Below are 15,700 nucleotides of genomic sequence, written 5' to 3'. Positions count from 1 at the left end.
TCACTAAGGACTCCAATGCAGTTGACATGCTTTCAGCTGATTGGATCTGGCTGGGTCTCGCTTGGGATTTCTTTTCTCTGCTGAGAGAGTGCAGAATATCCACTAGTTGCACCAGCACTTCACCAGCATCTGTGATGACAGCATACCAAAGAGATATTGGAAATGGGAGGGTGGTCTTGTTAAGTACAACAGCACATTCAGTTTTAAGTAAAAGGACTGTGCACTCGTCCAAGGCAATGTTCTTCCCTGACTGGGATACAACGTCAGCTGAAACTCAAAGCCAATTCCCAGTGCTGATTGAAATACAATTGGTGGCACGGTTTCTTCTTCATTCAGCATCAGCTATGAGTTATGTTTGCATAGTTAATGCGGTGCACTTATAGAGTGGCTTTCAGCCCAGAATCTCTAAGTGCTCAGGCAAACATTATAGTAATTACTTCTGATAGGTAGGCAAGTATTTGCATTTTACAGTTAAGTAAACTGAGGCAAAGCAACCTTTAATTCCTGAAAGGGGTCAAATGCCCCCAGCAAACAGTTTCGGAATGAGTTAGTGCTGGTAACCCTTTGCAGCTCGGGGCTTGTATAGTTCCATTTCTACAGTGGAATTTAAAAACATGCCAAATTCTGACCTCTTGAGTAAGGCTATGATCCCAAAACTGATTGACCATCAATACCCACATACCTTTTTTTAGTGCTTTGAACACTGACCTGGAAAAGATACATTTGAGAGCTTGAGGCTAGCTAGTGGTTGGAGAAGGGAAAATGATCAGCGCCTGCAGGAGTTGTGCCATTTAATGAAAAGATTAACTGAAACAGGATCTCTCTGCTTACCTTATCTCCACTGTCTCAGTCCACTGAGTGGACCTCCTGATGGCACCTGGTTTTTTTTGGTCACTGTGTGACAGAGTGTTGGACTGAATGGGCCATTGGCCTGTTCCAACATGGCTTCTCTTATGTTCACTGTCCATAAAGATGTTTGCAACAAGAGGAGCATACCCCAACAGTCTGCAAAAATGTATCTATGCAAATGGGAACTGCTGTGGGGCAGAAATGCAAAAAGAAACCTATATCCTTCTGCAGCAAAGAAATTAATGGACCTAAAATCGACTGGTGCCATAAAATTGTACCTCTTAAGAAATCATGCTCCATTCGTTTTTGTGGATAAAATGTCTCTAGAAAGATCCAGTAATCAACTCACCCTGCCCCCAGAGCGTGATGCATTGCTGTTCATGAGTCTGGCACATGCCATTATAACAGTAGCCATCCACCTTGTAGCAGGGGTGCCCATCATGTAAATACACATTAGCTGGGCAATGAGGGCTGCCTCCAGTGCAGAACTCAGGAAGGTCACAGGAATTGCTGGAGTGCCTGCAGAGGATCCCTGCTGGCTTCAGCTGCAGGAAGAAAGAAGTGGCTGTAATTCCAATCAATAAAAGTTACTGCACAGGGAAATTTATGCCACGGGCTAATGCTTCACCCCCTTCCAAGTCTCTGCACCAAGTGGCCATTAAGCATAGTATAAAGGCGACGCTGCATTTTCTATGCATCTTTTTGATATACTGTGCAACTAATTTACAACACAGTTCCACAGCCCTCTTTCATTCTTCTATACGATGCAATGTAAGTCTCTGACACTGCGCACACAAAGTGCAGATGACTTTGCAGTGGCAGAATTATTTAAATTGGCATAAACGTTTAAGATTCCCTCTTCAATATTATTGACAGGTGCATAAAGTAAAAATACACATTGTTGTTTAGGAGCAGGCATGATGTGCAGAATTGTTCTTTCTTAAGGTATGCTGGAGAATTTTCACTGGAATTGGTATAGCCCAATGAGCACTGGTAATTTCTTCAGTTTTAAAGAGCCCACTGAAAATACAGCATAGCTCCAAGGGCAGAATGAATGGCTCTGACACAGAGATGAATACTACCCACCCTATGCAAGTGAGGGCACATGAAAATTCACCTTGCAGTCTTCACAGCAAAGCCCATGGGCACACACTGCTTCTGGCCTTAAAGTGCAGGTGGTAGCATTGCAGCAATGGTTTGTGCATTCCTAGAAGAAGCAAACATTAAAACCTGAGAACTGCACCAGCAGGGAAGTCATTTATTTATTTATTAAATTCTATTTCTAAGCCACACTTCCCTGAAACAGGGTTCAGGGTGCCATACAACAAAAACCAGAATATAATAAATCGTAGAAATCAAGGCAACATTAAAACCTTTTAAAATGATATAATTATAAATCCATGCTGCATCCAAGATTATGGGTGAAATTTCCAAGACTCCCTCTAAGCCATGGAATCTTGTGAGCAAAAACTCTACTTCATGAGCTACTGGCATTAAAATTGTGAGCTACTACATAAATTAGTTTGGCTCTGGGGCCATTTTTTTTTTAACTAAGACAAAAATGTGCGAGCTGGAGGCTAAAAAACTGTGAGCTAGAGGGAACGTCAAGCTCCCAGAGGCCCCCTAGGATAGAGTTGTGTTGAGGAGATGGGGATAGAGGGTAAGAGAGTGCCAGACCATTGCTGTCCTCAACCAAATGCCTGGTGGATCATCTTTGCCTTGCAGGCCCTGTAGAAAGGTACTAAATTCCATAGGGCACAGATATTCTCAGGCAGAGAGTTCCACTAGGGCCAAAAATCCAATCCCATTGAGTTACATTATTTTATGGATTTAATTCCTCTTTCTATCACGTATTTTTGGGACCTTTCTTAATATGCTTCTGGAAGACAGGGTTGCCAATCCCCAGGTGGGGGCAGGGGATCCCCCGGTTTGGAGGGGCCCCCCACTTCAGGGTCATTAGAAAGCGGGAGGGGGAATGTCTGCTGGGCACTCCATTATTCCCTATGGAGACCGATTCCCATAGAGTAAAATGGAGAATTGATCTGTGGTTATCTGGGGCTCCGGGAAGGCTGTTCTTTGAGGTAGAGGCACTACATTTGCAGCATAGCATCCAGTGACTCTCCTCAATGCACCCTCCAAGTTTCAAAAAGATTGGACCAAGGGGTCCAATCCCGTGAGCCCCAAAAGAAGGTGCCCCTAGCCTTCATTATTTCCAATGGAGGGAAGGCATTTAAATGGTGTGTGGTTCCTTTAAATGTGATGACCAGAACTCCCTTTGGAGTTCAATTAGGCTTGTCATACCCATGCTCCTGGCGCCACCCCCAAAGTCTCCTGGCTCCACACCCAAAACCCCCAGATATTTCTTGAATTGGACTTGGCAACCCTACTAGAGGAGCATTTCACTCTGAGAACAGGCCCTAGTCAAAGACAGCCAGATCTCTCTTGGGCTGGGGACTACCAGGAGGTTTTTGTTCCCAGAGCTCAACACTCTTCTAGGGGCATATTGAGAGAGGTGGTCCCAAAAATATGTGACAGAAAGAGGAATTCAATCCATAAAATAACAGAACTCAGTGGGACTGGATTACATAATGCACAAGGACTGTGCTAAACGATATGCTGGGGCCCAATACATATGACTATATGCTAGGGGCCAATATATAAGACTCTAAGTATTTTCCATTTCTTGAAATATTTTCAGGACCTTCAGAGAATTGCACATGGCCACAGAGAAACTTTTAAATACATAAATGAAGCAAAGTTTCCACCACCCCGTTTTATGCCTGCAATTTCATCACAAAACTTACAAGTTTAATTTTTTTTTCTCCTTTTCTGCTGCTTAACCCAAATCTAACTAGACATAGTGAAGCATAATTTCTTGTTCCGTGTTCACTGGACAGTGAGCAGCTCTTCCCCCTCTGAAATAGTTTTAAGTGTTTCAAAATTCAAAGCGTGTCCTCCTTAATCTTCTTTTTGCTGGGCTAAAACACATATCTTCAGTTTCTCATTTTCTTGTGGCCTAGTTTTTACTGAGGTGGTAAACCTGCATTTAAGCTGCCCAGTTTCAGAAGATGGATGCAGCCCCGTAGCCAGGATTTGAAGAATTAGGAGGCCCTGATTTTTTTCAGGGGGAAAATAGTGGCCCCAACCTCCATGGCCTTCTCTCCTACCACCGCTGAGTAGGAAAGCGGCCAGCTCACTGCCATACAGCCTCCCCACAGCTGCCCCAATGTGATCCCTTTCCACCCCTCTTCCAGCAGCTCTGGTGGGGAGCCAATCATAGGTTTAGATACGTGCCACCCGGTCTCCTGCCCTTACCTGTATCATGATCCAGCTAGGCAAGCCCGGCGGGACAAGGGAGGGGGGTGGAAGGTGCCACCAAGTCGCAACTGACTTCTGGGGCTATAAGACCTCCAATTTGGATTTCTTCCTGTCGGAGGGCGAGCTGAGGCTGCCCAAGTGCAGCTCCCACCCTCACTCGGGTTGCCATTGAGACCAGGCCAGAAAAGCCCTGCAGGCGAACATCACCTCTCGACAGATCCCCAGCCCCAGACTGCAGCTGGGACCTCCACTTGTGTGTGCCAGCCTACCCTCCCCTCCCCTGTCTGCAATGAAGCCATCCACCCCCTACCCCTGCCACCCCACTTGAGGGCCAGAACGGCCTCTTCTTGCAGGCTCCCTCTAGCCCAATGTCAGCCCAATATGGAGCTTAACTTTTAGTCCTGGGTGCTGAAATCTGCTTGCTGGGGGGGTCAGAGATTTCTTCCAGCCCCTAAGCAAGCAGAAGCAACACGGAGCTTAACTTTCAGTCCTGGGCACTGAAAGTGCCCAGATGTTTCTGCTTGCTGAGGGATCAGAGATTTCTTCCAGCCCCTAAGCAAGCAGAAGCAACATGGCGCTTAACTTTCAGTCCTGGGTGCTGAAAGTGCTCCATTGTTTCTGCTCGCTGAGGGATCAGAGATTTCTTCCAGCCCCTAGGCAAGCAGAAGCAACTCGGAGCTTAACTTTCAGTCCTGGCGCTGAAAGTGCTCCATTGTTCCTGCTTGTTGAGGGATCCAGCCCCTAAGCAAGCAGAAGCAACACGGAGCTTAACTTTCAGTTCTGGGCACTATCAGTGCCCCGTTGTTTCTGCTTGCTGGGGGGTCAGAGATTTCTTCCAGCCCCTAAGCAAGCAGAAGCAACAGGGAGCTTAACTTTCAGTCCTGGGCTCCGAAAGTGCCTCATTGTTTCTGCTTGCTGAGGGGTCAGAGATTTCTTCCAGCCCCTAAGCAAGCAGAAGCAAGGTGGAGCTTAGCTTTCAATCCTGGGCTCCGAAAGTGCCCTGTTGTTTCTGCTTGCTGAGAGGTCAGAGAATTCTTCCAGCCTCTAAGCAACCAGAAGCAACGGTGTATGACGACGGCAGAATGGAGAAGGATGCAGCCGAGGCACTGGAGGCTGGTTAGGGGCCCCAAGTCAGAGGGCCCTGCCTAGCAGTCAGGGGGCTGTGCCCCCACAGGCCTCCTTGTAGCTATGGGCCTGGATGGATGAGACTTATGCAACCAAATGTGTCTCCATAGAAAAAGTCCCACCCACTGAAAACATTTCATAAGAGGGAGAAGGCTAAGCTAGAACCATGTTCCTAATGTTGATGTTCTATGCAGGGGGAACTGTTCTGTGCAAAGGAATTACAAGGGTCTCCCACCTGCGGTCTTAAAAGATACAATCTGGACCTAGATTTACCACTTCATTGAGAGCAGAAGCAAGATTAATAATAAATTATGCTGTGTGTTGATTTGCTCTGGCCCCTGACTTACTTCAAACAGAGCATGAGGCTACATTGGCTGCACAGAAACTAGCAGACAATTGGACAAGGATACCCACTTGTTTGCTGGTTCTCACTTTCAGCCTTCTCACTGAGGCTGACCTGCCCAACCTTCTGGGGACAAGACAGGATTAGTTGGATATCATATAGAACTGAGGAGGGATTCTGGGGAGTTCTTGGAAATAGGCTGTGCTGAGAGCTGCTTCTTTTTTTTTTGCCTGCTCCATGCTGTTTCTATGAGATGGGTTCCCCCCCTCCCATTAAATAAGCCTGGTTTTATTGTTGGTTAGGCCACACTTAGTTGACAGGAATAAAGCAGGTCACTTTGGATAGGCAGGGTTAATTAGCAAGCACCCTGAGACATCTTCATGATGGAGGGCAAGTAGGAACAGGCTATCACATGCCTTGCAGTTGGGTGTGCTGTGAACGGGCACCCTTGGTGCTGAAAGGCGTCTTTTGAACCTGCTGGTAAACTAGGCTTGGCAATCCCCAGGTCCCAGCGGGAGTTCTCCAACTTTCCCAGGCTCCTTCCCGCCCCCAGTCAGCTGGCCGGTGGGGGGAAGCCCTGCTCCCACAGCCACCATGTGACTTTCCACCTCCAGAGGCTTCAGTCTTGGATTGGAAAGGCTTCCTCTTGGGATGGTGTGTTTGTGTTACTTTGAAGAAGCTGGCAGCAGCTTGTGAGTAGAGAGGCCAATCCCTCGCTTCAGAGTCGCCAGAAATGGGGGGGGGGGAGGATGGAGGGAAATGTCTGCTGGGCACTTCATTATTCCCTATGTGGAGATCGAGTCTCATAGGGTATAATGGGGAATTGATCTGGAGGTATTGAGGGCTCTGGGGAGCTCTTTTTTGAGGTAGAAGCACCAAATTTTCAGTATAGCATCTAGTGCCTCTCCCCAAAATAGCCCCCAAGTTTCAAAACGATTGGACCAGGGGGTCCAATTCTATGAGCCCCAAAAGAGGGTGCCCCTATCCTTCATTATTTCCCATGGAAGGAAGGAATTGAAAAGGTGTGCCGTCCCTTTAAATGTGATGGCCAGAACTCCCTTGGAGTTCAATTATGCTTGTCACACCCTTGCTCCTGGCTCCGCCTCCAATGTCTCCTGGCTTCACCCCCAAAGTCTCCTGGCTCCACCCCAAAGTCCCCAGATATTTCTTGAATTGGACTTGGCAACCCTATGGTAAACTCAGGGCTTTTTTTTTGTAGCAGGAACTCCTTTGCATATTAGGCCACACAGCCCTGATGTAGCCAACCCTGTACTAAGAGCCCTGTAAGCTCTTGGAGGATTGTCTACATCAGGGGGATGTGGTCTAATATGCAAAGGAGTTCCTGCTACACAAAAGCCGTGGGTAAGCTTAATGCACATCAGGTGAGAGGGATGAAGCCAGGCACCTAATTGTTGGAAATATATATATGTTGTATGTCCTTAGCAATGTTCTAAAGTTCCAGTCATTATAGGGTTAACACTGTGCCTGATTCCCTATTGTTTGCATGACCTGGGAAGAAGATACTGACTGCTGTCAGTCAAGGCCTAGAAGCGGGAAGACCTGTTTTGTCTGTTTGGTCAGTTAGTCAGTTGACTTCCTTTGTTCAGGCAGAGAGGTCAAGAAGGAGGAGGAAGTGGTCTTCCATTAAGCACATGATCTTCTAGTGTGAGGATGTAGTTCTATAGTGTTTGTTATTTTCACCTCCCAGTACCCTTTCCCTGTAGTAATAAATATGTTTTTGCTTTTTCATGTTAAATACCTTTCAATGATTATTTAATCCAGTGATCCATCGCACTGTTTGAGATAAAGAAATAGAATTTCAAACAAAATTTCCCTAACAAAATTGATAGCAGAACAGATGGTTCTTGGTTTTTGACATCACTCTGGTAGCTTATAGCATGGACTATTTTTTGAACTCTAAATGATTTTTTAAAGTCTGGATCGCCTTTGAGAGCATTTAGAAAGGAATAGGCAAAAGGGTGCTATTTTTGAGCTTTTTAACCCTTTTTCTGTGGATTACGTCAGAGACATTGGAAGAGCCTTGCTGCAACCATGCGCGCACATTTAGTCGCTTTTTCTCTCCAGTGAGGAGAATCTTTAACCCTGTCCTGCCTGATTGCTGTGCAAAATGTCGAGCCCACAGAGAGGAGCCACTGGACCTTCTGTTTCCACATCTTCAGGAGCAGCCGCTTCCCATCTTGGTTTTGGTACCGTGAGTAACCTACCTATGATAGGATTTAGTACCCTGACGTTAACTAAGAATAATTTCTCATTCTGGCTCTCGCTCCTAATGCAAAGACTTGAGATTTATGGAGCTGAACGAGTTTTGTCTGAAAATCTCCCTGAGAATGAGCAAGAAAAATTAAATTTTAAACGGCTGGATGGTTTTGCAAAAATTCTCATTTTAGAATCTCTTGAGCCATATGAAATTCCTGAATTGCACACACTTAAAACTGTAAAACAAATGTTTGAATGCCTTAAAGATAAATATAACAAAACTCCCACAAGTACTATTCATGATTTAAAGGGCAACATATTTGGTTTTCAAGTGCAAGAAGGGGAGAAGGTGACTAAACATCTGAAGGAATTTATGTGCATGCAATCCAGACTACAGGAGCTTGGTGAGGCTATTGCAGAAAGAGACTTAATCTCAACTATATTAATCTCAACTCTACCCAGAATTTACAAGCCAATCAAGATGATTTTGAGACTGCAAAAAGATTTGAGTCTGGAAGGCCTGTTAAATGCTATCAAGGAGGAAGCAGCCTCCAGATCTGGTGACAAGGACACTGAACAAAGGAATAGCAATTTTAAAGCACATGTTTCAAATGAGGGAACACAGGTGCCATCTCTTGGCCATAGAAATAATAGCAGCCAGAAATTTTTAAACCAGAAATTTTCCAAGCTCAGGTGGGAACAAAGAAAAGAACAGAGAAAGTACCATGCATGTTAATAATGTGAATTTTATTGGTGAAAGAGGAAGATTTTTTATTGAAAGTGGATCTTCTATGCATATTTGTCGATATAAAGGCATGTTTTCAGAGTTGGATGAAAATCAGAGACCTGAAATGATAGGTGCCAACCAGAAACCCTTACAAGTTTGTGGTGTGGGTGAGATCAAAATGAAATTGCTTACCACTGATGGAGATTTAATGCCGGTAAGACTGAAAAATGTAGCTTATACACCTGAATCAATTGAGAATTTACTTTAAAGCTAAGTGCTTATAAAAAATAATTATGCTGTATATCTTGATAACGGAGATGAAGGTAAAATTATTCAGAAGAATTCTGGAATTAGTTTTAAACTGGATAAAAGAAATGGAGCTCATTATATTATGGACTTAAGTGAAAGGTCAGCTGCTGTTGATGTTGTGGAAAAGACTGTTTGCCAGACTGGAAGGCAGAAAGTGTGACCATAGGAGATGTATTTATGCTTGGCTTGTAAAGTTAGCACACAGAAGCATGCAGAGTGTTGAGAAGTTGCTAAAAGATTGTGAACTTGATGTTATGCATTGTGATCAATCCAAGGAAAGATGTGATGTTTGTCTGAGAGCAAAAGGAACCGCACCTCGCTTCAGTGGCAAAAGCTGTGTGCATAATGAAAGGTTTTTGGAGACAATATTCAGTGATGTTGTTGGGCCTATAAAAGCTTCAATTGGGAGAAATAAATTTTTCTCAGTATTCACAGAGGCAAAGACAAAATATAGCACTGTCTATATGCTCAAATCAAAAAATGAGACTCTTGATAAATTTAAAGAATATGTTGCCATGGTTAAAACCAGATTTGGGCATGCACCTCAAAGCTTGCTGACAGATGGAGGTGGCGAATATTGCCATACTGAGTTTAAGAAGTTTCTGAAAGCAGAAGGGATTGAACACAAAGTGACTGTCCAATACTCTCCACAGCAGAATGGGAGCGCAGAAAGACTTAATTGTGTGTTAGAGGAAATTACCAGAGCAATGCTCATGCATTCTGGATTACCTAAAGGCCTGCGGGCTGAAGCTGTAAATACAGCAGTGTATATCCACAATAGGATACCTTTAAAAGTAACAGGAATTACTCCATTGCAGGATTGGTTTGGCAAGAAGCCAGGACTTAAGCATATTAAAACTTTTGGAGCAAAAGCCTATGCATATGTTCCTAGACAAAATAGAGGGAAGCTTGATACAAGGACTGAGATTGGATTCATAGTAGGATATTTTTCAGTGGGAAAAGGCTGCAGAGTCTATGATCCAAAGTGTTTGTGGATGTGATTTGCCTAGAGCACCCTGTGTACCTGAATCTGATCCTGAGGTTATTGATGATGCTTCTGAAGATTGGTATAGTTGGTTACCTGTAGTCACCACCGGTGAATTGGCAGATCTACCTTCTAAAGACTCTACTGAACCAGAAGGGGAAATAGGAACTGGACCACAGGGAGCGACAGAACCTCCACTCATTTTAAGACAATCAGAAAGGAGCACAAAAGGGCAACCACCACAGAAATATGGATACTGTGAAATCTATAGAGACTGTGAAACCTAAAGAGGAACCCAAGAGCTGGAAACAAGTGTGTGATGAAGAAAAAGAGAAGTAGATTCAAGCAATGGAACAAAAGATACTATCCATTTATGAAAAAGGTATATGGACTCTTACAAAGTTAACTGCAGGAAGAAAGCCTGCTGGATACAAATGGGTCTACAAAATAAAGTACAGAAATGACTGAACTATAGATTTGTACAAAGCAAGGCTAGTAGCCAAAGGCTATGCACAAGAATTTGGAACTGATTATTCAGAGATTTCTGCACCAATTATCAATAGTGCTCCACTTAAAACACTACTGAGTGTGGCATCATCTAGAGATATGCTCGTAGAGCACCTAGATATCAAGACAGCATTTCTTAATAGTGAGTTATCAGAGGAAATCTATATGGAAATACCTAAAGGTTTTCAAGTCCCTGGCAAAGAGAACTGTGTTTTCAAACTCAACAAAGGACTGTATGGTTTGAAACAGGCTGGGAAAAGTTGGTATGACAAAATAACTGGACTACTACAGCAACAAGGATTTGAGCAAGGGAAAGCAGAACCCTGCATGTACACTAGACTCAAAGATGGAGAATATCAATACATTCTGGTTTACGTTGACGATTTGGTTGTGAGCTGCGTGAACAAAGAGGACATTAAAGACATTGTTGAAAAGCTGAACAAAGAAGCTGAAGTCAAAAGACTTGGAGATATTAAACACTATCTAGGAATACAGATTGAGAGACTCGAGGATGGAACCTTTCAACTGTGCCAAAGATGAAAGATTATGGACTTTATAGAATCTCTTGGCATGAGAGACTGTAAAGAATCTAAGATACCTCTTGAACCTGCATACCTGAGAGCTCAGGGTGGTCAACCACTCAAAGATATTGGAGAGTACAGAGAAGCTATAGGAAAACTCTTGTACCTGAGTAAAACTACCAGACCTGATATCACAGCTGCTGTCAGAATACTGAGCAGAAAAGTAAGTTTGCCTAATCACCATAATTGGAATGCAGTAAAGAAACTTGCCAGATACTTAAAAGGGACTATGGACTTAAGACTGATCATTGAACTTTCTGAGAATCCCAGACTAGTTGGATACATGGATGCCAACTATGCAGAAGAATCGTGCAATTACAGAGAAACCAGTGGATACTTGTTCTTCTATGGAAATGGACTTATAGAATGGACTAGCAGAAAACAAACTATAGTGGCACAATCTTCAGCAGAAGCTGAGGGTGTGTCCGCAGCCAGTGCCTGCAGTGAACTTGAATGGATTTTTCATCTGCTGAAAGACTTCAAGATAAAAGAACCTGTACCTATTGTAATGTTTGAAGATAACCAAGCGTGTATTGCTATATGTAATGGGGAAAGTAGAACAGCCAGAAATAGATCTATTGGTATTAAATGTGAGCTAGTGAAAGATCTACATGAGAAGGGGCTGATTCAAATAGAATATTGTTGTACAGAAGCTATGGTAGCTGATATACTTACAAAGTCATTACCTTGTGCTAGATTTGAGCGTTTACGTGAAATGATGCATCTAGTTCATGTGAATGTTACAGTGAATAATGAGTAATGACTATTGAATATATAATGACCTGCACATTAGGCATTGAGAAGGGGTGTTGGAAATATATATCTGTTCTGTATGTCCTTTGCAATGTTCTAAAGTTCCAGTCATTATAGGGTTAACACTGTGCCTGATTTCCTATTGTCTGCATGACCTGGGAAGAAGATACTGACTGCTATCAATCAAGGTCTAGAAGCGGGAAAACCTGTTTTGTCTGTTTGGTCAGTTAGTCAGGTGACTTCCTTTGTTCAGGTAGAGAGGTCAAGAAGAAGGAGGAGGTGGTCTTCCATTAAGCACATGATCTTCTAGTGTGAGGATGTAGTTCTATAGTGTTTGTTATTTTCACGTCCCAATACCCTTTCCCTGTAGAAATAAATATGTTTTTGCTTTTTTCATGTTAAATGATTATTTGATCCAGTGATCCATCACACTGTTTGAGATAAAGAGAATTTCAAACAGAATTTCCCTAACACTGATAAGGAAGGCTGATGGTAAATTTTGGCTGAGTATAAAGCTGGAGTGGTTCTGTTCAGAGGGCTGTCCATGTGGATATCTATCACAGCCTACTCTGACAATTGCCAGCTAATGGAAATCAGCAGTGACGTAGATAATCCTTTTAAATAAATTGAATACAGTTATATAAACTAGTTGAATCCATCTACAAAAAACAAATTGCAGATGCACACTCTTGAGATGATTTGAGGCCATGTGGGAAGCAGAAAAAAGATTTAACCTTTAACCTCCACTCAGTTTCACTATTAAAAGTGGCTACCCCCATACTGTTATTAGTTATTTGAAAGGGGAAAAAAGATATGCCCTTTAAAAACCCATCTTTCCGCTTTAAAATCCTAAAAAAAAGCAGGAAGACAGGTTTCTATGAATGAAACTGAGTGGTTATTTAGCAGTTAAATCTTCTCTCTTCTCTGAATTATGTCTTGTACGTGCATAATTTGCCTTTTGTAGACAACAATCTGAGATGTTCATCATGTCTTTTTGTTCCCTCAGAATTTGCCCTTTATGTAATTTTCTTCTAGAATCCTATCATTGTTATATTTCTTCTGTGAATTGTTTCCAACTTATCTTGTACTCATCAGAACTGGCATAGTACATAAATGAGATTTAATCTCTGACTGCACTGAGTAAGTACCATTGTTTCCTGAGTCTTAGAAATGATGCTCCTGTTAATACAGTTTGAAAGGACATAAGCCTTTCTTGCCACAATACCACATTGTTGTGTTCATTATCCACTGTAAACTCTGTTTCTTAGAAATGCTGCCTATCTTCTTATCCGTTGTCTTCATACTTGAGCAATTGGTCCCTTATTTATTTGTTTAAAAATGTATACAGCCACTAATTTACAGGTTGATTTACCAAGTTGGGGGGGGGGTCATTTACCAAATTCCAGGTTGGGAGGGTTCCTTTCTTTTCCCATTGCAACAGGTTCCTCTTTTCTATGTGTAATTCTTCCTGCTTATCTTTTTAAAATTTCCTCAATATCTGGTTTGTTCAGCCTTTTGTCTTTGACTTCCATTTTCAAACTTAGCTCTTGTATTCACTATTACTTTTGGTGGGGGAGAATTCCAGAGACCTATGCTGTTGAATGAAAAGTAAAATGGAATTTTACTTAGCCTTGATGAATGGCAGACTTGGGTCTTCATATATGTAAAGGCAACAGGGAACAGGAATTGGTCTGAACAGATCCATGACAAATTGTATGGAGGCACACACTATAAAAGGCTTTTTAAAAATCCTAATCGATGCATTTTTGTGTTTTTCTTACCCCAGATGTATAATCCTTGGTAGTTTTGCACAAGTTAACACTTGAAGCTGCAACTAAATATTATCATAATCCTGACTGCTCCAAGTCAGTCCCTGAATTAATTTTTGAACATATGTCTGCATGCAGATGTGTGTCAGGAGTAGCTGGGTTCCTACCCTCCTTCTGAAGACTGAACTGTACAGGTACAGTGATAGAGCAGCAGGTTTATGGATAAATTAATCCAGGACTTCTCCCTCGTCAAGGAGCATATTTTATACTATGTATTTTAAATAGTGAGGCAAATCTAGGTGATAGAAAACAGAATACTTGAAAATAAAGTAAAGCTTATTTTCTAGCTGATAGAATGCTTATAATCAGTAAGCATTTCTCCACTTAAAACTGAGTTGCACTCCCTCCAGTATGGCAACTGAAAGGGTAAGTGACATGGTATAGCTTCATCAGATCTCAGAAGTAGGGTTCCCAAGTCCAACCCCATAAATATCTGGGGACTTTGGGGGTGGAGCCAGGAGACTTTGGGGGTGGAGCCAGGAGACACTGGGGTGGAGCTAGGTGGGGAAACGGCACCGGGGAACGTGGCGAGCCACCCCGTCTCTGAGCGGGTGAGGCCGCCGCGCCGCTGCTGCCTCTTCTCCGCTCGCCGTGGCTGCTCCTCCGAGATGGGCTCAGCCTGAGCCCATCTCGGAGGAGCAGCCACGGCGAGCGAAGAAGCGGCAGCAGCGCGGCGGCCTCGCCCGCTCTGCCTCTGGGGTGGAATCGGAGGGAGGGTGGAGGCGGGCCGGGGGCGTGGCGAGCCGCGAGTCTGGGTCCTAGAAGGGCCTGGATTCGCAGCTCGCCATGCTCCTGGCCTGCCTCGCCCTCCCCTGCGCTGCTGCCGCCTCTTGGCTGCTCCTCCGAGATGGGCTCAGCCTGGGCTCATCTCATAGGAGCAGCTGCGGTGGGCGGGGAGGGGGCGGTAGCAGCGCTGTGGCCTCGCCCGCTCCGGGATGCGGCGGCTCGCCATGCTCCCCGGCGCCGTTTCCCCCTCCCCCCGCTTCCATTTTTTTGGGGGAGCGGGGGAAGAGGGTGAAAATCCTGGGGTCCCCTGCCAGGGCGGGAGGGTTGGGAAGCCTACTCAGAAGGTAAGCAGGATCAGTCCCTGGATGGGAGACCACCAGCAGGCTCTGCAGAGGAAGGCAATGGCTGAATGGGGGTGGGGTGAGCCTCCAGAACAACATGGCTATTGTGAGAAATAAAATAGAAGCAGCCCAGTCCCTCTGTTTGTTTTACAGTCCCTTCAGAAGTTGTTTGTTCTGGTCTCCCTGTGTTAGTCTGAAAAACTTGGTTGAGTTTACAGCATTCAACAACTCCCATGGTGAGTAAATTGGCCCAGTGAGACCACAAAGTGTGTGCTTCCAAGTTGTGTTTATTTTGGCTGCTTCGTGTGTGTGTGTGAGAGAGAGAGAGAGAGAGAGAGAGAGCAGAAGTGGAAGTGGAAGTGCAGCCAGCTGCTGGGGGATGAGGAAATGAAGACTGTATTCAGGGGAATTGCACTGCTGTATTTATTTATTTATTTATTTTAGGGAACAGGGACATCTGGCTCCACCCCCAAAGTATTCTGGCCCCACCCCCAAAGTCCCCAGGTATTTTCTGAGTTAGACTTGGCAACCCTACTTTGGGTCCTATATTTTGAATTTCTCAAGACTGCTGAGTTCTCTCTTGGGACGTTTCAGAAAGTGGTGCGCCAGCTGAAAACTATAATCAGAGAAGAATCTTTTTATGCCAATAAAGGCTAACTTGATTTGACTTGACTTAAAGAGTCTTAGCAATGCACTTTTACTTCATGATTTCAGGGTGTCCTTATACCCAGACCCTAAAAGAGAGAGAGTGCATAAAGTGGAATGTCTCCTTTTATCAAAAACCATATGAATGGTGCTCATAACAGTGGCATTCTTGATGCCAAATTGTTGTTATGATTTAAGACCATTGATCATTTTAGAGCATTGTCTTGTTTTCAACAGTGGCCAGGTAATTCAGCAGAAATGGAAACCTACAGGTATGGTAGTAAAAGCATCTTCAGAAAGAGCTCTAGCAAGTCTTAAAATGCATTTTTAAGGTTCAAAAAGTATTTTTCATTCTTTACAAAATGTCAGTAGCATGAACTTGGGCCCTATTCAGAGCCTATCATAGTTTAACTTCATTCTTGAGTTCAGACAAAATTGTAGTCTG

General features: G+C 43.8%; 1 protein-coding gene across 1 annotated transcript in view; it reads right to left on the bottom strand.

Annotated features, from left to right (window-relative positions):
* ADAM12 (ADAM metallopeptidase domain 12) overlaps positions 1 to 15,700 on the bottom strand; it is a 359,573-nt gene that overhangs the window by 47,640 nt on the left and 296,233 nt on the right. The window contains exons 13-14 of the mRNA XM_060241431.1: positions 1,967 to 2,056; positions 1,199 to 1,394 (exon numbers count right to left, since the gene is read on the bottom strand). Coding sequence (XP_060097414.1) covers positions 1,199 to 1,394; positions 1,967 to 2,056 — 286 coding nt within the window. The remainder of the gene's footprint in view (positions 1 to 1,198; positions 1,395 to 1,966; positions 2,057 to 15,700) is intronic.

The sequence above is a fragment of the Heteronotia binoei genome, chromosome 6 (assembly GCF_032191835.1).
Source record: "Heteronotia binoei isolate CCM8104 ecotype False Entrance Well chromosome 6, APGP_CSIRO_Hbin_v1, whole genome shotgun sequence".
Lineage (NCBI taxonomy): Eukaryota > Metazoa > Chordata > Lepidosauria > Squamata > Gekkonidae > Heteronotia > Heteronotia binoei.
The sequence above is the reverse complement of the archived record's forward strand: the minus strand, read 5'-3'. Positions and strand labels throughout refer to the sequence as shown.